Source organism: Lolium perenne, chromosome 7 (genome assembly GCF_019359855.2).
Source record: "Lolium perenne isolate Kyuss_39 chromosome 7, Kyuss_2.0, whole genome shotgun sequence".
NCBI lineage: Eukaryota > Viridiplantae > Streptophyta > Magnoliopsida > Poales > Poaceae > Lolium > Lolium perenne.
In genome coordinates this window covers 25,476,474-25,500,724 of record NC_067250.2, presented here as the reverse complement: position 1 = coordinate 25,500,724, position 24,251 = coordinate 25,476,474, and the positions used below count along the sequence as shown (strand labels likewise).

General features: G+C 46.1%; 2 protein-coding genes across 2 annotated transcripts; both read left to right on the top strand.

Moving 5' to 3' along the window:
* Nucleotides 1–18,754: 18,754 nt before the first annotated feature.
* On the top strand, nt 18,755–19,285 carry LOC127316178 (uncharacterized). Its single transcript, XM_051346590.1, has one exon. It carries the CDS (start codon nt 18,755–18,757, stop codon nt 19,283–19,285), a length of 531 nt encoding a protein of 176 aa, XP_051202550.1.
* A 902-nt stretch (nt 19,286–20,187) lies between these two features.
* LOC139833541 (uncharacterized) lies at nt 20,188–20,766 on the top strand. The gene has a single exon (XM_071823839.1). The coding sequence runs from the start codon at nt 20,188–20,190 to the stop codon at nt 20,764–20,766; it is 579 nt and encodes a 192-aa protein (XP_071679940.1).
* The last annotated feature ends 3,485 nt before the right edge of the window (nt 20,767–24,251 follow it).

The window sequence follows — 24,251 nt, the reverse complement described above, 5'->3', positions numbered from 1 at the left end:
CGGATAACTTGGCTTCTCCGGTGTGATACCGTGGAATCGCGTGTCAGTTGGTTTCAGGTTTGCTAGGGATATGTTCATCTTTCTTAATGTATCTGCATACATAAGGTTTAAGATGCTGCCGCCATCTATGAACACGCGAGATACGTCAAACCCTGCGATGACTGCTGGTAAGATGAGTGCTGACTGCCCTGGTCGAGGAACTTGCTGTGGATGGTCTGCTATGGTGAAGCCAATATCTTGCCCTGACCAATTAAGATACTCGACTGTTGGCGGAGGCATCTTTTCTGCCATGAACACCTGTCGCGAGATTACTTTCCGAGCTCTATTGGATGGCCTTCCTTTCTGAATCATCGAGACCGCTCCGTTAGAGTTAGGATCAACATAAGGTGGTGGTGCAGGTGCTGCCGCTATTCTGAGCTGATGTCGATTTTCGTCCGTAATTGCGGGAGGAGGTGGCAAGTGAATCTCACTCCTGGGTCCTTGAGGATTTCTGTGTGCTGCTTGAGCATTAGCATGCCCTGCCCACCTTAACATTGCCTGGAAATTTCGACAATCCTTCTGCAGATGTCCTGACTGTCTTTTTCCGTTATTGTCGAGATAGAAGTGCATCTGACACGGCCCGTTCATCATTTCCCCGGGAGACACGAAAGGCCTCTGGAACCTTGATCCGCTACTTTGCCTGTTGTTTCGAGAGTCATCTCTATTGTCGCCTCGCTGCTCGTTGCTCCTCTGGTAATCATCTCTATTGTTTCCTCCGGCGCTTGCTCGGAAGCCAGCCGAAATTTGCCCGGGGGCATCATAACTCGAGTACTGCCGAGGAAATCGTCGCCTACTTCGATAATTTCGGCCGCGGTCTTCCTCTGGCGACCTATGCCGTTAGTTGTGAACAGCATCTTCTCCATCTGCCCATCTGTTTGCTATCTCCATTAATGCGGATACTGTCTTTGGATTGGTCCTCCCCAAATCCTCAACAAAATCTCCTCGCCTGATTCCTGCGACAAACGCATCTATTGCTCTCTCGTCAGATATATTCTCTGCCGAGTTTTTGATGATATTCCACCTTTGGGTGTATTTTCTCATCGGCTCGTCTGGCTTTTGTCGACACGCCCTCAATTCCTCTAGCGACGCATGTTTTTTGCAGGTGGACCGGAAATTCTTGACGAATACGTCTTCGAAGCTATCCCAGCTGTCGATAGATCCTGGAGGAAGTTTCTTTATCCAAGATCGCGCGGCTCCACTCAAATGCACCTGGATGCTTTGCATAGCTGTTGCTCTGGTCCCTCCTGTGAGCTTCACCGTCTCGAGGTAATCAACTAGCCAATCCTCTGGATCCTGCAGGCCGTCGAATTTCTTGAAGTTATCAGGCAACTTAAATCCTGAAGGGACTCGAGTTTTTTGGACTCTCCTTGTGAAGCATGGCAAACCGCACATATCCTCGTCATTTAACTCTGGGGAATGCCGATGTTCCCTTCTACTTTGTCGCGCTCTGTCGACCCTTGCTTGTGCTGCCGTGTCTCTTGCTCCACTTGGTCCTTCGGGAACTGCTGCTGTTGTTGCCGCAGGTCGTGGACTATTTTGCCTTGCTGTTCCTTCGGGGGGTGTAGATGCAAACGCCGTTCCCATGGCTCCGACTCCTGCCATCGCCATATTGTATAATGCCTCCCTTGGATCTCCTGGAGGTGGCCTGGATGCAAGGATAAAAGCTTGCGTCGCCATATACCCAGCTTCTGGTGTCTTGGGGATGATGTTCCCTCTCGTGTCTATCGACATAAAAGACATATCGAGGTTTTGGACCAAGTGCTCTCTTTCTCCTTCAGGTATGTTTTGCAACCTTGATCTTGCTCTGTTCCGAGCTTCCCTGTGGCTATCTCCCGAAGTTCCAGATTGTCGACTCAGTTCTGCCCTTCGCCTGCTTGATGCAGAGGCTGCCTCCTTTCTTCTGTTTAAAGCAGCTGTCTGTTTTTCCAGTTCCCTTGCAGCTCGTGCAAGCCTATATTGATATGCTTGTAACTCTTCTGGCGTGGCTGTGGTGGCCATTGGTTCTGAGCCATCCATAGCTCTTGCGGCTCTATCCCATGCTGCTTGCGGAAGTTGAACTCTATCTCGAGGCTCAGATCCGTTATATTTGTTGCCTAGACCTCGTCGCAAATCAGAGGGATCGACGTATGGAATTTCCCAAATCGTCGAAAGCCTCAGATGTTTCCTCCTGATCACGACTTGGCTCTCCGATGACATAAATCTGATGGTACTTTGTATTCAGATCTATGCTGGGTTTGGTGACACCATCATAAAGATTGGTGAAGACCTTGCCCACTGTAACGGATTTGTCGATGAAGTCGAAACTGTCGACACTGCTTGAGTCATCGCTTATATAGGAGTCCGCGGATGACTCAAACGACATGTCGCTGAAGATCTTGGCGAGCTTTTCGCTTGCCCTGGTGCTGATGAAGCGTGGCGATGAAGTTTCCTCTTCTCCCGACTCGATTGACGATGTTGAGTTTGAAAAATCGGAATCGACCGCCGACAATCCCGATGAGATCGGAATTTCGACACGATACGGTCCCTCTTTCTCGACGCGAAAGTGAAACCTTCCGAACGTCATCTCCATAGGCTCCTCCAGATACGCATATGCATCCAAACGGGAGGGCGGGTGAGGAACAAAATCGACAGGACCAGTTGCGATCGGTTTACCTCGATCCATCGCGTTGCTTGCAGTTGACGAAGTCGATGATCTTGAACGTGCCATCAAGATCAGATCCTTGACGCCTCTAATCCCCACAGACGGCGCATATTGACAAGGGATTAACTTATCAATGCCTACGGGTTGTAGACTAGGGTTTAGTTAGAAGTAGAGGGCAAGTAGATCTCGAAGGTTTCAGCCGAAAAGTACTCGACGATTTACGAATACTAGGGTTTGAGAGACAATGATTCGATGATTTCTTTGTCCCTCGACTCCCCCTTATATAGGAGGTGGAGCCGAGGGATTCGTATTGTACAAGTTACAGAGTCCGAGAGGGTTTACAACTCATCCCGCAAGATTACAAACATCATCTCTATTACAATTCTAACCTTCCTTAATATCAACTTGGGCTTCCGAATCTTCTTATTCTTCGGGTCGTGGGCCTTCAGTAAACCCCGGGTACTATCTTCGGCAGGCCCATTCGGGATGCCTATGTCACTGGGGGTCCTGTATTTTGTAGCTCCATTCACTCTGCAATGAAATCTGGTAGAATTTGCGACTTTATTGCTTCCCTTTTTTCATACGTGATGTCCCGAGGGGAAAGTTCTATTCCCCAAAGGGAGACACGACCCGTAGCTTCTGTATTATGTAGTATGTTGGATAGAGGCGCCTCGTTGACCACTATTATCGGGTGCGCCGAAAAATAGTGCCGCAATTTTCTTGTGGTTGTAAACACTCCATATGCTAGCTTCTGGTACTGCGGGTACCGCTGTTTTGAAGGCGATAAAACTTCACTGATGAAATATACCGGCCTCTGCACTCCATGGAGTTTTCCTTCTTCTTCTCTTTCGACAACAAGTGACGTGCTGACCACCTGAGGTGTGGCTGCAATATATAACAGGAGGGGTTCCTTCTCTTTAGGCGCCACCAAGATTGGTGGTGTCGAAATTGTGCGCTTGAGATCCTCGAAAGCCCTATCTACCTCTTCGTTCCACTGGAACTTCTCTCCTTGCTTGATTAAAGCGTAGAACGGTAACACCTTTTCTCCCAGCCTGGCGACGAATCTGCTTAAAGCAGCGACTCGCCCAGTTAACTGCTGTATTTCTTTCAACTTTGTTGGCTTCCTCATTGTTACGATAGCTTGAATTTTTTCTGGATTAGCTTCAATCCCTCTTGCTGAGACTAGGAACCCGAGAAGTTCTCCTGCAGGGACGCCGAAAGAACACTTCGTCGGGTTCAGCTTGAGACAAAACTTGTCGAGGTTGTCGAAAGTTTCCTTTAGGTCCTCGATTAGCGTTGCCCCCTTTTTGACGTTATCACGACATCGTCAATGTACACTTGTACGTTTTTCCCAATCTGTGTTGCTAAGCACTTCTGCATCATCCGCTGGTATGTTGCTCCCGCGTTTTTCAGACCAAAGGGCATTGTTTTGTAGCAAAACATGCCGTAAGGTGTAATGAATGCTGTTTTGACTTCATCCTCTTCTTTCAACCTGATCTGGTTATAGCCAGAATATGCGTCCAGGAAGGAAAGACGTTCACATCCTGCCGTGGAGTCGATGATTTGATCGATCCTTGGGAGGGGAAAATGATCCTTTGGACAGTGCTTGTTGAGACACGTAAAGTCGACACACATGCGAAGGACTTTAGTGTTTTTCTTCGGGACCATCACTAGGTTTGCTACCCATGTGGCCTCTGTATGTAGCTCTTTAATGAAACCAGCTTCTCTGAGTCGATCAATCTCTGACAGCATAGCTTTACGGTTCGGTTCCGAAAAACGCCGCAAGGGTTGCTTAATTGGTCTCGCTAGTGGATCCAAGTTTAGGTGGTGCTCGGCAAGTTCCCTGGGTACTCCTGGCATGTCAGCTGGACACCATGCGAAGATTTTCCTGTGGTCACGGAGGAACTCGACGAGCGCGCTTTCCTATGCGAGGTCCATGTCTATCGCGATGGACGTCATTTTCTTCGGATCTGTCGGGTGAATTTGCACCTCCTTGGAATCTTTCGCAGTGTTAAAGGTTGGTTCTTTATTAGGCCTCCCTACATCTGGCAGCACATCATAATCAGTAGTGAGCCTTGACGCCATGTATTCTGCTTGCATCCCGAAAGTTTCTGACAGTCGATGAAAATCCTTGTCACATTTATCGGCTAACGCGAAACTTCCTTTGACTGTGATTGGTCCCTTAGGTCCAGGTAACCTCCATAACAAGTATGCGTAGTGTGGTACCACCATAAACCTGGCATACGCTGGTCGTCCCAACAAGGCGTGATATTGCGACGGGAAATCCACGACTTCAAACTCCAGCCTTTCTATTCTGTAATTTTCTCGGGTCCTAAACTGAATGTCGAGATTGATCTTCCCCAATGGATAACTCGGCTTCTCTGGTGTGATACCATGGAAACGTGTGTCAGTTGGTTTCAGATTTGCTAGGGATATGTTCATCTTCCTTAGTGTATCTGTGTACATAAGGTTTAGACTGCTGCCGCCATCTATGAATACTCGAGATACGTCGAATCCTGCAATTACTGCTGGTAAGATAAGTGCTGACTGCCCTGGTCGAGGAACTTGCTGCGGGTGGTCCGCTATTGTGAAACCAATGTCCTGCCCTGACCAGTTTAGGTACTCAATCGTTGGTGGAGCCATCTTCTCTGCCATGAACACTTGTCGCGAGATTACTTTCTGAGCTCTATTGGACGACCTACCCTTCTGAATCATCGAGACCGCACTGTTGGAGTTGGGATCAACGTATGGAGGTGGTTGTGTTGCTGCCGCTATTCTGAGCTGGTGCCGATTTTCGTCCGTAATTGCGGGAGGAGGTGGCAAATGGATCTCACTCCTGGGCCCTCGAGGGTTTCTATTTGTCGCCTGAGCATTGGCTTGCCCTGCAAACCTTAGCATTGCCTGAAAATTTCGACAGTACTTCTGCAGATGTCCCGACTGTCTCTTCCCATTGCTGTCGAGATAGAAATACATCTGACACGGCCCGTTCATCATATCCTCGGGAGACACGAAAGGTCTCTGGAACCTTGGTCCACTATTTTGCCTGTTATTTCGGGAGTCATCTCTATTGTCGCCTCGCTGCTCGCTGCTCCTTTGATAGTCATCTCTATTGCCTCCTCCATTGTTTCCTCGAAAACCAGCCGATATTTGGCCGGGAGCGTCGTAGCTCGAGTACTGCCGAGGAAATCGTCGTCTATTTTGGAAATTTCGACTGCGGTCCTCTTCAGGCGACCTGTGCCGCTTATTGTGGATAGCATCTTCTCCATCTGCCCATCTGTTTGCTATCTCCATCAATGCTGATACTGTTTTTGGGTTGGTTCTCCCCAAGTCTTCAACAAAATCTCTTCGTCGGATTCCTGCTACGAACGCATCTATCGCTCTCTCGTCAGATATGTTCTCTGCCGAGTTTTAAATGATGTTCCACCTTTGGATGTACTTTCTCATTGATTCATCATGCTTTTGTCGACATGCTCTCAGCTCTTCTAGTGATGCGGGTTTTTTGCAGGTGGATCGGAAATTCTTGACGAACACATCCTCGAAACTGTCCCAACTGTCGATGGAACCCGGAGGAAGCTTCTTTATCCAAGATCGCGCGGCTCCATGATACGTCTCCGACGTATCGATAATTTCTTATGTTCCATGCCACATTATTGATGTTATCTACATGTTTTATGCACACTTTATGTCATATTCGTGCATTTTCTGGAACTAACCTATTAACAAGATGCCGAAGTGCCGATTCTTTGTTTTCTGCTGTTTTTGGTTTCAGAAATCCTAGTAAGGAAATATTCTCGGAATTGGACGAAATCAAAGCCCAGGGGCCTATTTTTCCACGGAGCTTCCAGAAGACCGAAGAACACACGAAGTGGGGCCACGAGGTGGCGACACCACGTGGCGGCGCGGCCCAGGGGGGGCCCGCGCCGCCCTATGGTGTGGCCCCCTCGTCTGGCCCCCGACTCTGCCCTTCCGCCTACAAATAGCCTCCGTGACGAAAACCCCAGTACCGAGAACCACGATACGGAAAACCTTCCAGAGACGCCGCCGCCGCCGATCCCATCTCGGGGGATCCAGGAGATCGCCTCCGGCACCCTGCCGGAGAGGGGAATCATCTCCCGGAGGACTCTACGCCGCCATGGTCGCCTCCGGTGTGATGTGTGAGTAGTCTACCCCTGGACTATGGGTCCATAGCAGTAGCTAGATGGTTGTCTTCTCCCCATTGTGCTATCATTGTCGGATCTTGTGAGCTGCCTAACATGATCAAGATCATCTATCTGTAATTCTATATGTTGCGTTTGTTGGGATCCGATGAATAGAGAATACTTGTTATGTTGATTATCAAAGTTATGCTTATGTGTTGTTTATGATCTTGCATGCTCTCCGTTACTAGTAGATGCTCTGGCCAAGTAGATGCTTGTAACTCCAAGAGGGAGTACTTATGCTCGATAGTGGGTTCATGCCTGCATTGACACCTGGGACAGTGACAGAAAGTTCTAAGGTTGTGTTGTGCTGTTGCCACTAGGGATAAAACATTGATGCTATGTCTAAGGATGTAGTTGTTGATTACATTACGCACCATACTTAATGCAATTGTCTGTTGCTTGCAACTTAATACTGGAGGGGGTTCGGATGATAACCTGAAGGTGGACTTTTTAGGCATAGATGCAGTTGGATGGCGGTCTATGTACTTTGTCGTAATGCCCAATTAAATCTCACTATACTCATCATGATATGTATGTGCATTGTCATGCTCTCTTTATTTGTCAATTGCCCAACTGTAATTTGTTCACCCAACATGCTGTTCGTCTTATGGGAGAGACACCTCTAGTGAACTGTGGACCCCGGTCCAATTCTCTTTACTGAAATACAATCTACTGCAATACTTGTTCTACTGTTTTCTGCAAACAATCATCTTCCACACAATACGGTTAACTCTTTGTTACAGCAAGCCGGTGAGATTGACAACCTCACTGTTTCGTTGGGGCAAAGTACTTTGGTTGTGTTGTGCAGGTTCCACGTTGGCGCCGGAATCCCTGGTGTTGCGCCGCACTACATCTCGCCGCCATCAACCTTCAACGTGCTTCTTGGCTCCTCCTGGTTCGATAAACCTTGGTTTCTTTCTGAGGGAAAACTTGCTGCTGTGCGCATCATACCTTCCTCTTGGGGTTGCCCAACGAACGTGTGAAATACACGCCATCAAGCTCTTTTTCGCGCCGTTGCCGGGAGATCAAGACACGCTGCAAGGGGAGTCTCCACTTCTCAATCTCTTTACTTTGTTTTTGTCTTGCTTAGTTTTATTTACTACTTTGTTTGCTGCACTAAATCAAAATACAAAAAAAATTAGTTGCTAGTTTTACTTTATTTGCTATCTTGTTTGCTATATCGAAAACACAAAAAAATTAGTTACTTGCATTTACTTTATCTAGTTTGCTTTATTTACTGTTGCTAAAATGGCCAACGCTGAAAATACTAAGTTGTGTGACTTCACAACCACAAATAATAATGATTTCTTATGCACACCTATTGCTCCACCTGCTACTACAAAGCAGAATTCTTTGAAATTAAACCTGCTTTACTTAATCTTGTTATGAACAATCAATTTTCTGGTGTTAGTTCTGATGATGCTGCTGCCCATCTCAATAATTTTGTTGAACTATGTGAAATGCAAAAATATAAAGATGTAGATGGTGATATTATTAAACTAAAATTGTTCCCTTTCTCATTAAGAGGAAGAGCTAAAGATTGGTTGCTATCTCTGCCTAAGAATAGTATTGATTCATGGACTAAATGCAAGGATGCTTTTATTGGTAGATATTATCCCCCTGCTAAAATTATATCTTTGAGGAGTAGCATAATGAATTTTAAACAATTAGATACTGAACATGTTGCTCAAGCTTGGGAAAGAATGAAATCTCTGGTTAAAAATTGCCCAACCCATGGACCGACTACTTGGATGATCATCCAAACCTTCTATGCAGGACTAAATTTTTCTTCACGGAATTTATTGGATTCAGCTGCTGGAGGTACCTTTATGTCCATCACTCTTGGTGAAGCAACAAAGCTTCTTGATAATATGATGATCAACTACTCTGAATGGCACACGGAGAGAGCTCCACAAGGTAAGAATGTAAATTACGTCGAAGAAACCTCTTCCTTGAGTGATAAGATTGATGCTATTATGTCTATGCTTGTGAATGATAGGACTAATATTGATCCTAATAATGTTCCATTAGCTTCATTGGTTGCACAAGAAGAACATGTTGATGTAAACTTCATTAAAAATAATAATTTCAACAACAATGCTTACCGGAACAATTCTAGTAACAACTATAGGCCATATCCTTATAATAATGGCAACGGCTATGGTAATTCTTATGGAAATTCTTACAACAATAATAGGAGTTCACCCCCTGGACTTGAAGCCATGCTTAAAGAATTTATTAGTACACAAACTGCTTTTAACAAATCTGTTGAAGAAAAGCTTGGGAAAATTGATATACTTGCTTCTAAAGTTGATAGTCTTGCTGCTGATGTTGATCTTTTGAAATCAAAAGTTTTGCCTAATGAGAATCATCATAATAAAATTACTACTACAGCAAATGCCATTCAAGTTAGAATTAATGAGAATATAAGATTAATGGCTGAACTGCGTGCTAGGTGGGATAGAGAAGAAAATGAAAAACTAGCTAAAGAGAAGAATATAGCTAAAGTTTGGACTATTACCACCACTAGTAATGCTAATGCTACACATGTTGCTGCACCTTCTACTCATACTAATAAAAGAATTGGTGTTAGCAATGTTTCCACTTCGAATGCAAAGCGAAAAACTGCTCGAAACTGCTAAAGCTGAAACTGCACGTGATAAAGCTGCTGAAATTTTTTCCAACATTGGGGATGATGATCCCATTGCTTTAGATTATAATGGTTTGAATTTTGATGATTGCCACATCTCTGAAGTTATAAAGTTCTTGCAAAAACTTGCTAAAAGTCCTAATGCTAGTGCTATAAATTTGGCTTTCACGCATCATATTACAAATGCTCTCATAAAAGCTAGAGAAGAGAAACTAGAGCGTGAAGCCTCTATTCCTAAAAAGCTAGAGGATGGTTGGGAACCCATCATTAAGATGAAGGTTAAAGATTTTGATTGTAATGCTTTATGTGATCTTGGTGCAAGTATTTACTGTTATGCCTAAGAAAATTTATAATATGCTTGACTTGCCACCGCTGAAAAATTGTTATTTGGATGTTAATCTTGCTGATCATTCTACAAAGAAACCTTTGGGTAAAGTTGATAATGTTCGCATTACCGTTAACAATAACCTTGTTCCCGTTGATTTTGTTGTCCTGGATATTGAATGCAATGCATCTTGTCCCATTATATTGGGAAGACCTTTTCTTCGAACTGTTGGTGCTACCATTGATATGAAGGAAGGTAATATAAAATATCAATTTCCTCTCAAGAAAGGTATGGAACACTTCCCTAGAAAGAGAATGAAGGTACCTTTTGACTCTATTATGAGAACAAATTATGATGTTGACACTTCATCTCTTGATAATACTTGATACACACTTTCTGCGCCTAGCTGAAAGGCGTTAAAGAAAAGCGCTTATGGGAGACAACCCATGTTTTTACCTACAGTATTTTGTTTTTATTTTGTGTCTTGGAAGTTGTTTACTACTGTAGCAACCTCTCCTTATCTTAGTTTTGTGTTTTGTTGTGCCAAGTTAAGCCGTTGATAGAAAAGTAAGTACTAGATTTGGATTACTGCACAGTTCCAGATTTCTTTGCTGTCACGAATCTGGGTCCACCTCCCTGTAGGTAACTCAGAAAATTAAGCCAATTTACGTGCATGATCCTCAGATATGTATGCAACTTTCATTCAATTTGAGCATTTTCATTTGAGCAAGTCTGGTGCCATTTTAAAATTCGTCAATACGAACTGTTCTGTTTTGACAGATTCTGCCTTTTATTTCGCATTGCCTCTTTCGCTATGTTGGATGAATTTCTTTGATCCACTAATGTCCAGTAGCATTATGCAATGTCCAGAAGTGTTAAGAATGATTGTGTCACCTCTGAATATGTCAATTTATAATGTGCACTAACCCTCTAATGAGTTGTTTCGAGTTTGGTGTGGAGGAAGTTTTCAAGGATCAAGAGAGGAGTATGATGCAACATGATCAAGGAGAGTGAAAGCTCTAAGCTTGGGGATGCACCCGGTGGTTCACCCCTGCATATATCAAGAAGACTCAAGCGTCTAAGCTTGGGGATGCCCAAGGCATCCCCTTCTCCATCGACAACATTATCAGGTTCCTCCCCTGAAACTATATTTTTATTCCATCACATCTTATGTGCTTTTTCTTGGAGCGTCGGTTTGTTTTTGTTTTTTTGTTTTGTTTGAATAAAATGGATCCTAGCATTCACTTTATGGGAGAGAGACACGCTCCGCTGTAGCATATGGACAAGTATGTCCTTGGTTTCTACTCATAGTATTCATGGCGAAGTTTCTCCTTCGTTAAATTGTTATATGGTTGGAATTGGAAAATGATACATGTAGTAATTGCTATAAATGTCTTGGGTAATGTGATACTTGGCAATTGTTGTGCTCATGTTTAAGCTCTTGCATCATATGCTTTGCACCCATTAATGAAGAAATACATAGAGCATGCTAAAATTTGGTTTGCATATTTGGTTTCTCTAAGGTCTAGATAATTTCTAGTATTGAGTTTGAACAACAAGGAAGACGGTGTAGAGTCTTATAATGTTTTCAATATGTCTTTTATGTGAGTTTTGCTGCACCGGTTCATCCTTGTGTTTGTTTCAAATAAGCCTTGCTAGCCTAAACCTTGTATCGAGAGGGAATACTTCTCATGCATCCAAAATACTTGAGCCAACCACTATGCCATTTGTGTCCACCATACCTACCTACTACATGGTATTTTCCAGCCATTCCAAAGTAAATTGCTTGAGTGCTACCTTTAAAATTCCATCATTCACCTTTGCAATATATAGCTCATGGGACAAATAGCTTAAAAACTATTGTGGTATTGAATATGTAATTATGCACTTTATCTCTTATTAAGTTGCTTGTTGTGCGATAACCATGTTTACTGGGGAACGCCATCAACTCATTGTTGAATTTCATGTGAGTTGCTATGCATGTTCGTCTTGTCTGAAGTAAGGGCGATCTACTCTGAGTTGAATGGTTTGAGCATGCATATTGTGAGAGAAGAACATTGGGCCGCTAACTAAAGCCATGTTCCATGGTGGAAGTTTCAGTTTTGGACAAACATCCTCAAATCTCTAATGAGAAAAGAATTAATTGTTGTTGAATGCTTAAAGCATTAAAAGAGGAGTCCATTATCTGTTGTCTATGTTGTCCCGGTATGGATGTCTAAGTTGAGAATAATCAATAGCGAGAAATCCAGATGCGAGCTTTCTCCTTAGGCCTTTGTACAGGCGGCATAGAGGTACCCCTTTGTGATACTTGGTTAAAGCATATGTATTGCGGTGATAATCCAGGTAGTCCAAGCTAATTAGGACAAGGTGCGGGCACTATTAGTACACTATGCATGAGGCTTGCAACTTATAAGATATAATTTACATGATGCATATGCTTTATTACTACCGTTGACAAAATTGTTTCATGTTTTCAAAATCAAAGCTCTAGCACAAATATAGCAATCGATGCTTTTCCTCTATGAGGACCATTCTTTTACTTTCAATGTTGAGTCAGTTCACCTATTTCTCTCCACCTCAAAGAAGCAAACACTTGTGTGAACTGTGCATTGATTCCTACATACTTGCTTATTGCACTTATTATATTACTCTATGTTGACAATATCCATGAGATATACATGTTACAAGTTGAAAGCAACCGCTGAAACTTAATCTTCGTTTGTGTTGCTTCAATACCTTTACTTTGAATTATTGCTTTATGAGTTAACTTTTATGCAAGACTTATTGATGCTTGTCTTGAAGTGCTATTCATGAAAAGTCTTTGCTATATGATTCACTTGTTTACTCATGTCATACACATTGTTTTGATTGCTGCATTCACTACATATGCTTTACAAATAGTATGATCAAGATTATGATGGCATGTCACTCCAGAAATTATCTGTGTTATCGTTTTACCTGCTCGGGACGAGCAGAACTAAGCTTGGGGATGCTGATACGTCTCCGACGTATCGATAATTTCTTATGTTCCATGCCACATTATTGATGTTATCTACATGTTTTATGCACACTTTATGTCATATTCGTGCATTTTACGGAACTAACCTATTAACAAGATGCCGAAGTGCCAGTTGTTGTTTTCTGCTGTTTTTGGTTTCAGAAATCCTAGTAAGGAAATATTCTCGGAATTGGACGAAATCAAAGCCCAGGGGCCTATTTTTCCACGGAGCTTCCAGAAGACCGAAGAACACACGAAGTGGGGCCACGAGGTGGCGACACCACGTGGCGGCGCGGCCCAGGGGGGGCCCGCGCCGCCCTATGGTGTGGCCCCCTCGTCCCGGCCCCCGACTCGCCCTTCCGCCTACAAATAGCCTCCGTGTGACGAAAACCCCAGCACCGAGAACCACGATACGGAAAACCTTCCAGAGACGCCGCCGCCGCCGATCCCATCTCGGGGGATCCAGGAGATCGCCTCCGGCACCCTGCCGGAGAGGGGAATCATCTCCCGGAGGACTCTACGCCGCCATGGTCGCCTCCGGTGTGATGTGTGAGTAGTCTACCCCTGGACTATGGGTCCATAGCAGTAGCTAGATGGTTGTCTTCTCCCCATTGTGCTATCATTGTCGGATCTTGTGAGCTGCCTAACATGATCAAGATCATCTATCTCGTAATTCTATATGTTGCGTTTGTTGGGATCCGATGAATAGAGAATACTTGTTATGTTGATTATCAAAGTTATGCTTATGTGTTGTTTATGATCTTGCATGCTCTCCGTTACTAGTAGATGCTCTGGCCAAGTAGATGCTTGTAACTCCAAGAGGGAGTACTTATGCTCGATAGTGGGTTCATGCCTGCATTGACACAGGGACGATGTGATGAAAGTTCTAAGGTTGTGTTGTCTTTGTTGCCACTAGGGATAAAACATTGATGCTATGTCTAAGGATGTAGTTGTTGATTACATTACGCACCATACTTAATGCAATTGTCTGTTGCTTGCAACTTAATACTGGAGGGGGTTCGGATGATAACCTGAAGGTGGACTTTTTAGGCATAGATGCAGTTGGATGGCGGTCTATGTACTTTGTCGTAATGCCCAATTAAATCTCACTATACTCATCATGATATGTATGTGCATTGTCATGCTCTCTTTATTTGTCAATTGCCCAACTGTAATTTGTTCACCCAACATGCTGTTCGTCTTATGGGAGAGACACCTCTAGTGAACTGTGGACCCCGGTCCAATTCTCTTTACTGAAATACAATCTACTGCAATACTTGTTCTACTGTTTTCTGCAAACAATCATCTTCCACACAATACGGTTAACTCTTTGTTACAGCAAGCCGGTGAGATTGACAACCTCACTGTTTCGTTGGGGCAAAGTACTTTGGTTGTGTTGTGCAGGTTCCACGTTGGCGCCGGAATCCCTGGTGTTGCGCCGCACTACATCTCGCCGCCATCAACCTTCAACGTGCTTCTTGGCTCCTCCTGGTTCGATAAACCTTGGTTTCTTTCTGAGGGAAAACTTGCTGCTGTGCGCATCATACCTTCCTCTTGGGGTTGCCCAACGAACGTGTGAAATACACGCCATCACTCCACTTAGATGTACTTGGATGTTCTGCATGGCTGTTGCTCTGGTTCCTCCTATCAACTTCACCATCTTGAGATAATCGACTAGGCAATCCTCTGGATCTTGCAGGCCGTCGAATTTTTTGAAATTATCGGGTAATTTAAACCCTGAAGGGACTCGAGTTTTCCGGACCCTCCTTGTAAAGCACGACAGCCCACACATATCCTCGTCCTCTATCTCTGGGGAATGCCGATGTTCCTTTCTATTTTGTCGTGCTCTATCCACTCGCGCCTGTGCTGCTGTGTCTCTTGCTCCACTTGTTCTTTCGGGACCTGGTGCTGCTGCAGTAGGTCGTGGACTATTTTTCCTTGCTGAGCCTTTGGGAGGCGACGTTACAAACGCCGTTCCCATGGCCCCAACTCCTGCCATGGCCATATTGTACAATGCTTCTCTTGGATCTCCGGGAGGTGGCTTGGATGCGAGGATGAACGCTTGCGTCGCCATGTATCCAGCTTCTGGTGTCTTAGGGATAATGTTCCCTCTTGTGTCTATCGACATAAAGGACATATCGAGGTTTTGAACCAGATTCTCCCTATCAGCCTCAGGTATGTTTTGCAACCGAGATCTTGCTCTATTTCGAGCTTCTCTGTGACTATCTCCCGAAGTTCCTGAATGTCGACTTAACTCCGCCCTTCGCCTGCTTGACGCGAAAGCTGCCTCCCTTCTTCTATTCAGAGTTGCTGTCTGTTTTTCCAATTCTCTTCCAACGCGGGCGAGTCTATATTGGTACGCTTGCAATTCTTCCGACGTAGCAGTTGTAGTCATTGGTTCTGTACCATCCATAGCTCTTGCGGCTCTATCCCATGCTTCTTGTGGAAGTTGAACCCTAAAACGTGGTGTAGGCCCGACATATTTAGTGCATAAACCTCACCTAAGGTCAGCGGGATCGACATATGGATTTCCCAAATCGTCGAAAGCCTCTGATGTCTCCTCCTGATCGCGACTTGGTTCTCCGATGGCATAAATCTGATGATATTTTGGATACTGGACCTTGTTGGGTTTGGTGACACCATCATAGAGATTGGTGAAGACCTCTCCAACAGTAGTGGATCTGTCGATGAAGTTGAAGTTGTCGATGTTGCTCGAGTCATCGCTTATATCGTAGTCCGCAGATGACTCGAAAGACATGTCGCTGAAGATCTTGGTGAGTTTTTCACTTGCCATAGTGCTGATGAAGCGTGGCGATGAAATCTCCTCGTCACCTGACTCGATTGACGATGTTGAACTCGAAAAATCGGAATCGACCGCCGATAATCCCGACGAGATCGGAATTTCGAGACGATACGCTCCTTCTTTCTCGACGCGGAAGTGGAACTTTCCGAACGTCATCTCCATGGGCTCCTCCAGATACGCATATGCATCCAAACGGGAGGGCGGGTGAGGAACAAAATCAACTAGACCAGTTTCAATCTGTTTACCTCTATCCATTGCGTTGCTTGCAGTTGACGAAGTCGACGATCTTGAACGTGCCATCGAGATCAGATCCTTGACACCTCTAATTCCCACAGACGGCGCCAATTGACAAGGAATTAACTTATCAATGCCTACAAGTTGTAGACTAGGGTTTTAGTTGGAAGTAGAGGGCAAGTAGATCTCGAAGGTTTTAGCCGAAAAGTGCTCGACGATATGAAAACTAGGGTTTCATGAGACAATGAATCGATCCTTTCTTTGTCCCTCGACTCCCCCTTATATAGGAGGCGGAGCCGAGAGATTCGTAATACACAAGTTATAGAGTCCGGGAGGGTTTCCAACCCATCCCGCCAGATTACAAGTATTATTTCCTAATACAACACTAGCTTTCCTTAACAATAACTTGGGCTTCCGATTCTTCTTATTCTTCGAGTTGTGGGCCTCCAGTAAACCCCGGGTACCATCTTCGGCAGGCCCATTGGGGATGCCTATGTCATCTGCCCACCTGGCTGGTGCCTCTCCACATCTAGTTCGGAGACTCCCTGGAGTCCTCAAACCAAATTAAGTCTCCGGCTAGTGAAGACCAGGATCGGAGTATCCATCCTAAGTGAATGTGCCACTCGGTTTCTGATCTGGGCCTCAACCCATGTATCCCCTTTATGCTAATTTTATGCCTAAACTACCCCTAGCTCGTGGCTGACCTATAAAAAACCTTGTCCCCATTTTTGACCTAGACTAGAGATGATGATGAACTAGGCTTATGTCTGTCTCCCGTGTGGGAACCCCCTCTCTTAGACAGTAAATTTTTGAGTTATATCAAAACTCCTTTGTGTGAGTGGATCTTTATTCTTTTGTGAATTTTATCACAATTGGTCTCTTGCTTTGCAATTCTAGCTTTGGTCTTTTGCTTTGCAGCTCTACAACTCGTGATATTTTCCCCATTCTAGAATTTTATCCCTTGCTTGGAAATCTTTTCACTTGCTATTCTACCTTTGATCTTTTGCTTGTGGACTATATTGAGTTGGTGAACTGGGCCAACAAGGAAAATTTGTGAATGTGCGTGTGTGGCATTGATTTTATGTTGTAGATTCCCAATTACATTCTTTGCCACCGTGTTCTTAACCAATCACCCTCAAATCCGTGAAAGATCAAAAAAAAACTAGCACAAAAAACCTTAGGAGTGGCGTGGCAAAACCACCCTTTTGTGGCATGGATTGTACACTCCACTTGATGTGGGCATTACCCTTCAGGTAACCAACGTTAGGCTACCTCCACCAGCCCAATCAGGGGCCCATGAAGATTACCTAACATCCGAAGTGGGCTTATGCGTCGACTCATCTGAAGGAAGATTCTTGACGAACAAGGCAAGAAGATACGATACAAGGAAGATTTAGACTATGCCTCTTTGTACGTTAGTCGAATCCGGACAGATCTCTCGAGACCTGGCCTGTTATATAAAGGCCAGGAGAGGATCTGTCGGAACACAACTAACACACGTAGAACCACCGCCAGATCGAATCTAGAGCTTAGAACCCTTGCGTCTCGGTGAGTATACCATGGCCCATAGGCTACCCCATTGTAACCAGATATACTTTCGATAATCAAGATCAAACAAGCAGGAAGTAAGGGTTTTACCTCATCGAGGGCCCCGAACCTGGGTAAATCTCTCTCCCAGTTTGTTTGGTTACCGATGTCTCGTGCTAGCCTGCAGGATTCCATCAATCCTAAGCCCCTCATGGTGGGCATTGCCGGGGAGAACCCCCGACAATTGGCGCCGTCTGTGGGAAATCTGTCGGCACAAGGCATGTCATCGGCTGCACCAGTCACATCGGATGCGTTCGTGTCGTCCTCACTGACACCATCATCACCAATGATTCCAAGCTCGAGGTACCCGGTCCGTTGCGGATCCTTCGAGTTCACTCCGCACAACGATGCACCGCGTCCAATCCTTTCGGGGTTACGCAGCGATATGGACTCAACATTCAGCGGCGTTCACTTTGTCGTTGATTCCGGAGGTTTCCTTCGACTTCCGGGCTCAAACGTGCCAGATCTAGAAAGGACTTCAACCCCAACAATCGTCGTACCTTCACTAGGCGCAGGGGATTCGCCATGCTCGATCAGTAACAATAGCATAAGCATTCAAACAAATTTTGCTGACCCTGAAAGTAGGCAGGAGCGCCGGAAGAGGAGAAGGGATCTTCGTTACGAGGCAACCGACCAAGCTGTAAGCCGTCCCCATCAGCAAGGTGAAGTATGCCACCGCGTGCAGTTAGCCAGAAGTCGTGGCTGAAACGATCGCCTCTCCCAAGCACCTTATTTACCGGCAGCAGAACAACGTGTTGGCCCGTGTTACTTGCATGCTTATGTTGACCCGAAGGATAATATCGAGAAGGCGTCGCATCTGCTCAAGGACTGTCGGAAGTTCCTCGATATTCACAGGTTGTGTGAGGAGTTGAGATCCAATGCATAAGCAACGGTGCATCCGATAAGGAAAAGAGCGGTTGCCTAAGCACAACCGTGATATTTACCAACTGATGATATCTACATACCGACCGAAGTTTATCCCGTTTTTGACGATATCTATGTACCTGCCAAAGTTTACCCCATCACTCGAGGGCATGTGAACATGATTCACAAGGCTATTTTTTCAAAGAGAGAAGCCAAGAAATTTTCACGGTAGATGTGCCCAAATTCATCGATTGGTCAGATCAAAGCCTTCTGTTTGGCAAAGCAGATCATTCGACAGTTGTGCCAAGGCTGGGGCACGCCGCCTTGGTACTCGAAGCACAGATTGGAGGATATAACATGAGAAAAATGTTTATGGCTAGAGGAAGCGGTTTGAACCTCCTGTTCGCCAGCACAATGAAGGTGATTGGCTTAACCACCGAAATGTTGCAAGAATCTGACACTGGTTTCAATGGTATCATCCCGACCCGACCCGCATATCCCCTCGGCAAGATTTCGTTGGACGTTGTCTTCGGTACACCCAGCAACTTCATGAAGGAAAGACTCGAGTTCAACGTAGTAGATTGGGAATTACAGTACCACACCATCCTCGATCGACCAACATTTGCCAAGTTTATGGTAGTTCCTCATTACACGTATTTAAAGCTTAAGATGCCAGGCAACAATGGCATGCCAATAACTGTTCACGGAAGTTTTTCTCGTTCCGATAACTGTGATAAGGATTTTCAGAAGATCGCCTCCAAATTTAGAGTCAAGGAAGAGCTCAATGCACTGGACGTACTTACTGATCATACACAGTCACCTGCCGATAATCGGAACACAAGGTTCAACGAGTTTGATGCCACCAAAGAAGCAAAGAAACATCAAGTGCATCCCTCTGACCCGAAGAAGATGATCAACGCATTGGCAGATCTTTCTGTCAAATAGGAAGGCGTGCTCATCGAGTACATCCGTGAGCGCTGGGAAATATTTGCATGGGAGCCATGAGACATGCCAGGTATTCCCAGGGAACTCGCTGAGCATGCCCTCAATGTTGACCCTAAAGCCAAGCCTGTCCAGCAGACACTGCATCATTTTTCAGAACCTAAAAGAAAATCCATTGGATATGAAATTAATTGACTCCGCAAAGCCGGGTTTATACGGGAACTTAAGGAGGCCAAATGGGTAGCCAACCCAGTCGTGGTGCCGAAGAAGGACACGACAGCTCTTCGCATGTGCATCGACTTCACGAGCCTCAACAAGCACTGTCCGAAGGAACATTTCCCATTGCCTTGTATCGACCAGATAGTCGACTCCACAGCAGGCTGCAGTCGCCTCTCCATTCAAGATGCTTACTCAGGATACAACCAAATCAAGCTCAAAGAAGAAGACCAGGAGTTAACATCGTTCATCACACCGCATGGTGTTTACTGTTACAACATCATGATTTTCGGATTAAAAGCGCGGGTGCAACCAATCAACGGTGTATGCAAGCCTACCTTGGGGAGCAGATTGTCCGGAACATCGAGGTCTATATCGATGACATCGTCGTCAAGACCCGAAACACCGCCACATTGATCGACGACTTGCGAGAAACCGTTGACAACCTCGATCGCTACAAGATAAAGCTGAACCCGAAGAAATGCTTTTTCGGAGTACTAGGAGGTCAAGTACTCGTGTACTTTATTTTAGCTTGAGGGATAGAGGCGAATCCTCTGAAGATCAGGTCCATCCTCGATATGGAGCCACCAAGGAACTTGCAGCAGGTGCAGCAGCTAGCATGACAAGTAGCAGCTCTCAACAGGTTCATTGCAAAGTTAGGAGAAAAGGCATTGCCTTTCTATCAATTGATGAAGAAATCAGAGAAGTTCGAGTGGACTGTCGAAGCACAAGAAGCTTTCGACAATCTAGAGAAAGTTTTATCGACTTCCGCGGTTCTTGTAACTCCACATGACAAGGACCCGAAGCTACTCTATATCGCTGCAACCTGTGAAGTCGTCAGCACTGTGCTCATAGTCGAGCGTTCGAAAGCAAGAAAAGTTAACGGTGTGCAGTTCCCCGCCTACTACCTCAGCGAGGTACTCACACCGGCGAAGCAGCGGTACCCTGACCACCAGAAGCTGGCGTATGCCATATGGAGAACAACACGGAAACTACGGAACTACTTCGATGAACATCTGATAATCATTGTCACTGAAGCTCCATTAAAGAACATACTCACCAATCCAGATACCATAGGCAGAGTATCTCAATGGACTATCGAATTAGCACCATATGACATATCTTACGTAAATCGAACAACCATCAAGTCTCAGATCCTTCCTGACTTCTTTGTCGATTGGATTCAGCCGCAAATTCTGGCTGCACCCGATATGTCGGGTTCATGGACAATGTATTTCGATGGCTCGAAGCGAAGTACAGGCGCATGAGCTGGAGTAGTATTACTTTCTCCACAACATGACATAATGACATACGTGCTAAGGATGAATTTCGCGCTGTCGACAAACAATGAAGCAGAGTATGAAGCACTACTACACGACATGTGTCGTTGCATAATCGACGGTACCTCGGAGGAGGGATCCTCACGAGGGGTAGAAGAAGTAGGGGCCATAGGGCGGAGAGTCCTCGGGATGGTGGTACGCGATTTACCCAGCTTCGGAACACCTGCTCGAAGACAGGGCCTACTGCTGCTTGTCTGGAATTATTTGGGCGCTTTTGCGTTGTTACAATGAGTTGTGGTTGTGCCGCTAGGGCTCCCAGGATCCGGCTTATAAAGGCCTCACGGATCTAGGGTTTACATTGGAGAGACCTATCTGGAATACAAGTTACCTAACTACTATTCAATATCTTGCCGTGTACGTCAAGGATCTGCCTTCCATCAAGGCCGTACTGGATCCGGACTCTTCATGGGCCTTCACGGATCCGGCCTCCTTCGTAGGTCGGTTAAGATCCGGCTCCTTGCTCCTGGGCTGGACTTCATCCATCACGATCTACAGCAACTGGGCCACCCGATGGGCCACATGCCACATCACCGTCTGTGGGCCACCCGGGCTTGCCGGATCTAGGCCATGCCATTGATATACCCACAACAGTAGCCCCGAAGTTCTCCGAGATTCATCATTCCTCTGACTTCATTCAACTCGGATCCTAAGAGAATCTTGAAGAGCTTCCAAAACTTTTCTTGTTTCCGACTTCATTCAACCGGAAATCACTGTCCTTCTATAACGATATCTTCAGCGGATCTTTCACGCGCATTGAACTGAAATTCCTTTTTCCCGTGCTAAATTTTTGGAGATGCAAATCTTCTGCCAGAAATTTCGGAGCTTGCCCAGTTCTAGTTACCGCTGCCTCGATTTCACTGTTTTAACCTAAGACACGTGGTGGTCATCCAACGGTGTGACCGTTCCGTTTCCATCATTGGATCCGGCTCACGAATCTCCGCGCGTGGCCTATACATACCCACTGCGTCGGTAACTTCTCCATTCTTTCACCGCAAAGTCCACTTCATCTTCTTCCTCCCGCAGCGCCACCCACCGGATCTGAACTCCGGCGAACTTACGCACGGAGACCATCCTCCGCCGCCGCTCCAAGGCCGTCCTCGACCTGAGATCACCACATTTGATTGGGAAAACTCCTCCGCCGCCGATCCGTGGTTATCCGGGGCTCAACGCACCAAGTCCGACGAGCTCATCTTCGTCGGCACGACGGGGAACCGCCACACCATTGAAGCTACGTTCGCCGGACCCGTAGACGATGAAGTAGTGTAGATTAGCTTAGTTTCCGGCTACTTAAACAGTTTCATCATATGCATGCAGCCGGAAAAATGTCCACTAGTGCACCTAGATATACTGATAGTTCACCAAATAGTCCGGACTCAAGCTCAAAAGAACCAAGTTTCCCGGAAGCACTAGCATTCCACCACATGTTTCCGACACACGCTTAGCTCAACCTTTCTCCGCATCTTCCAGCAACGCACTAGGCCAGATCCCCACCCTCAAAGAGATCCAAGAAGAAATCGAGGGCCAAGCAAGGATGGCAGCCAAAGTGCAGGAAGCGGAAACGAAGAAAGCTTCCAAGGCCCGGATCCGAGAGGGCGAGAAAGGACAGTGGTGGCCTTGAGAGACCAAGGATTCGGAACTGAGGGACCTCCAAAGCGAGGGCATGATATCTCCGCAATGGAGTTTCATGCGAGACTCCGTCACCCCCAAGCCAGACGCGGACGAACGAGTCCTGACAAAATCCTGGGTAGAGCGTGGTCTATCGCTCCCCTGCTCGGAATTCTTCCTCTCCATCCTTTCCACTTACGTACTTCAGCCTCACAACATCAGTTCGAACTCATATTTGCTCCTCTTGAACTTCGTGACGCTCTGCGAAGGGCATCTCGGAATTCATCCGAACGTCCGCTTATGGCAGTTTTTCTTCCGAGTGAAGAAAGAAACGAAGGACAAGGCCATGGTGAACTGCGGGAGCATGACCTTCATGCTCCGACCTGGCCGGATGTATCCACCTCACTCCTCCCATGAGTTCGTCCGGTACTGGAATGCCGGATGGTTCTACGTGAAGAATATCACAGTTCCGGGTGTCCACGAAGGGCTGCCCAAATTCATCAACAAGCCTCCGGAAGAACGTGACAGCTGGAGCTTCGTCCCCACCCTCGCTCAGTTCCCAATCTTGGAGAAGGCTGCTCGAAGGATTTCTTGGTTAGTCCATGATGGGCTATCCGGAACTGAGCTCACATTGAGCTGGTTTTCTCACTGGATCCAGCCGCTGCGGTATAATGCGCGCTTAATCTGCGCGTATACTAGGGCGGATGACCTTCTCCGAGTTACCCACCACGACTTGCGAGCGGATTCTCTCAAGAGGAGAATCAAGACACTTGTGAAGATTGGTTGACGCCAACCGGTCCCGGAATTAGTGAAGGATATCAAGACCAATGACCAGTGCCCTCCGGTAAGCATTTGTAATTTTGCTATTTTTAACTTCTCATTTTGTGAAGTGTTCTAACTTATTCTTGGTTTCTTCTTGAGCTCGATACTTTGGTGGAGGAAGACTTCCGCACCATACTCCGAGTTCCCGTCAGCGGCGAAGCAGCGGAGGAGGATCCGGAGGACGATGATGAGGAAGAGGAGCAAGCACCCATGAAGGCTGCCCCTCGACCCACCAAGCGTCCCCGGGCCAGGCTTTCCGGCTCCGAAGCCGGAGCTAGTGGCATGGCCTCCGTCAGAAAGGCCAAGACTAAGCCCCCTCCACTCGACTCATGGAAGGCGGAGCGCGAGCGCCTTAAACTGCTGACCACAGCAGGGAAAAGGTCGCGTCCAATCATTCCCGGCGCTACGTAAGTTTCTGAGCTTGATGCTTCTTTTTTAACTTGTACAACTTGTTACTTATTTCCTTCACTTGCTTATAGGAACCCGACTACCACCACGCGGACCAACGTCTAAAAACCTATCACCAAATACATGAAAAAGTCTCCGGCTGTTGGTTCTCCTACGCTAGCTCCGCCAAGCACTTCACATGCTACTCCCCAACTGTCTCCGCCCCGAGCTGAGCCTTCTCCCCCTCCTGCTACCGAAACTCAAGGGGAAATAATTCCAGTGAGTAGCGAAAAGGTGGGTGGAGAGAGCTCCGGAACAAAGCAACCCGCTCCTGAAGAAGCTCAAGTACAGGGTCAGGAAGAGGCGAAAGTTAACTCTTCCGGAAAGGCTGAAGCTACGTCTAGTGATGCAGTCGATTTTCCAAAGAACTTCGGTGATCCGACCGACCTTACCTCCACCCCCAAGGCTTACGCAACCAAGTTTTTCAACAAGCTTACTGAGACGGAAAAGTGGGATCTGGAACAAGATCTACTCAACCCCATGTTGAGCAATGCCTGGGGGAAGCCTGATGCTGAATCGTCGGAGATTCAGAACTTCAA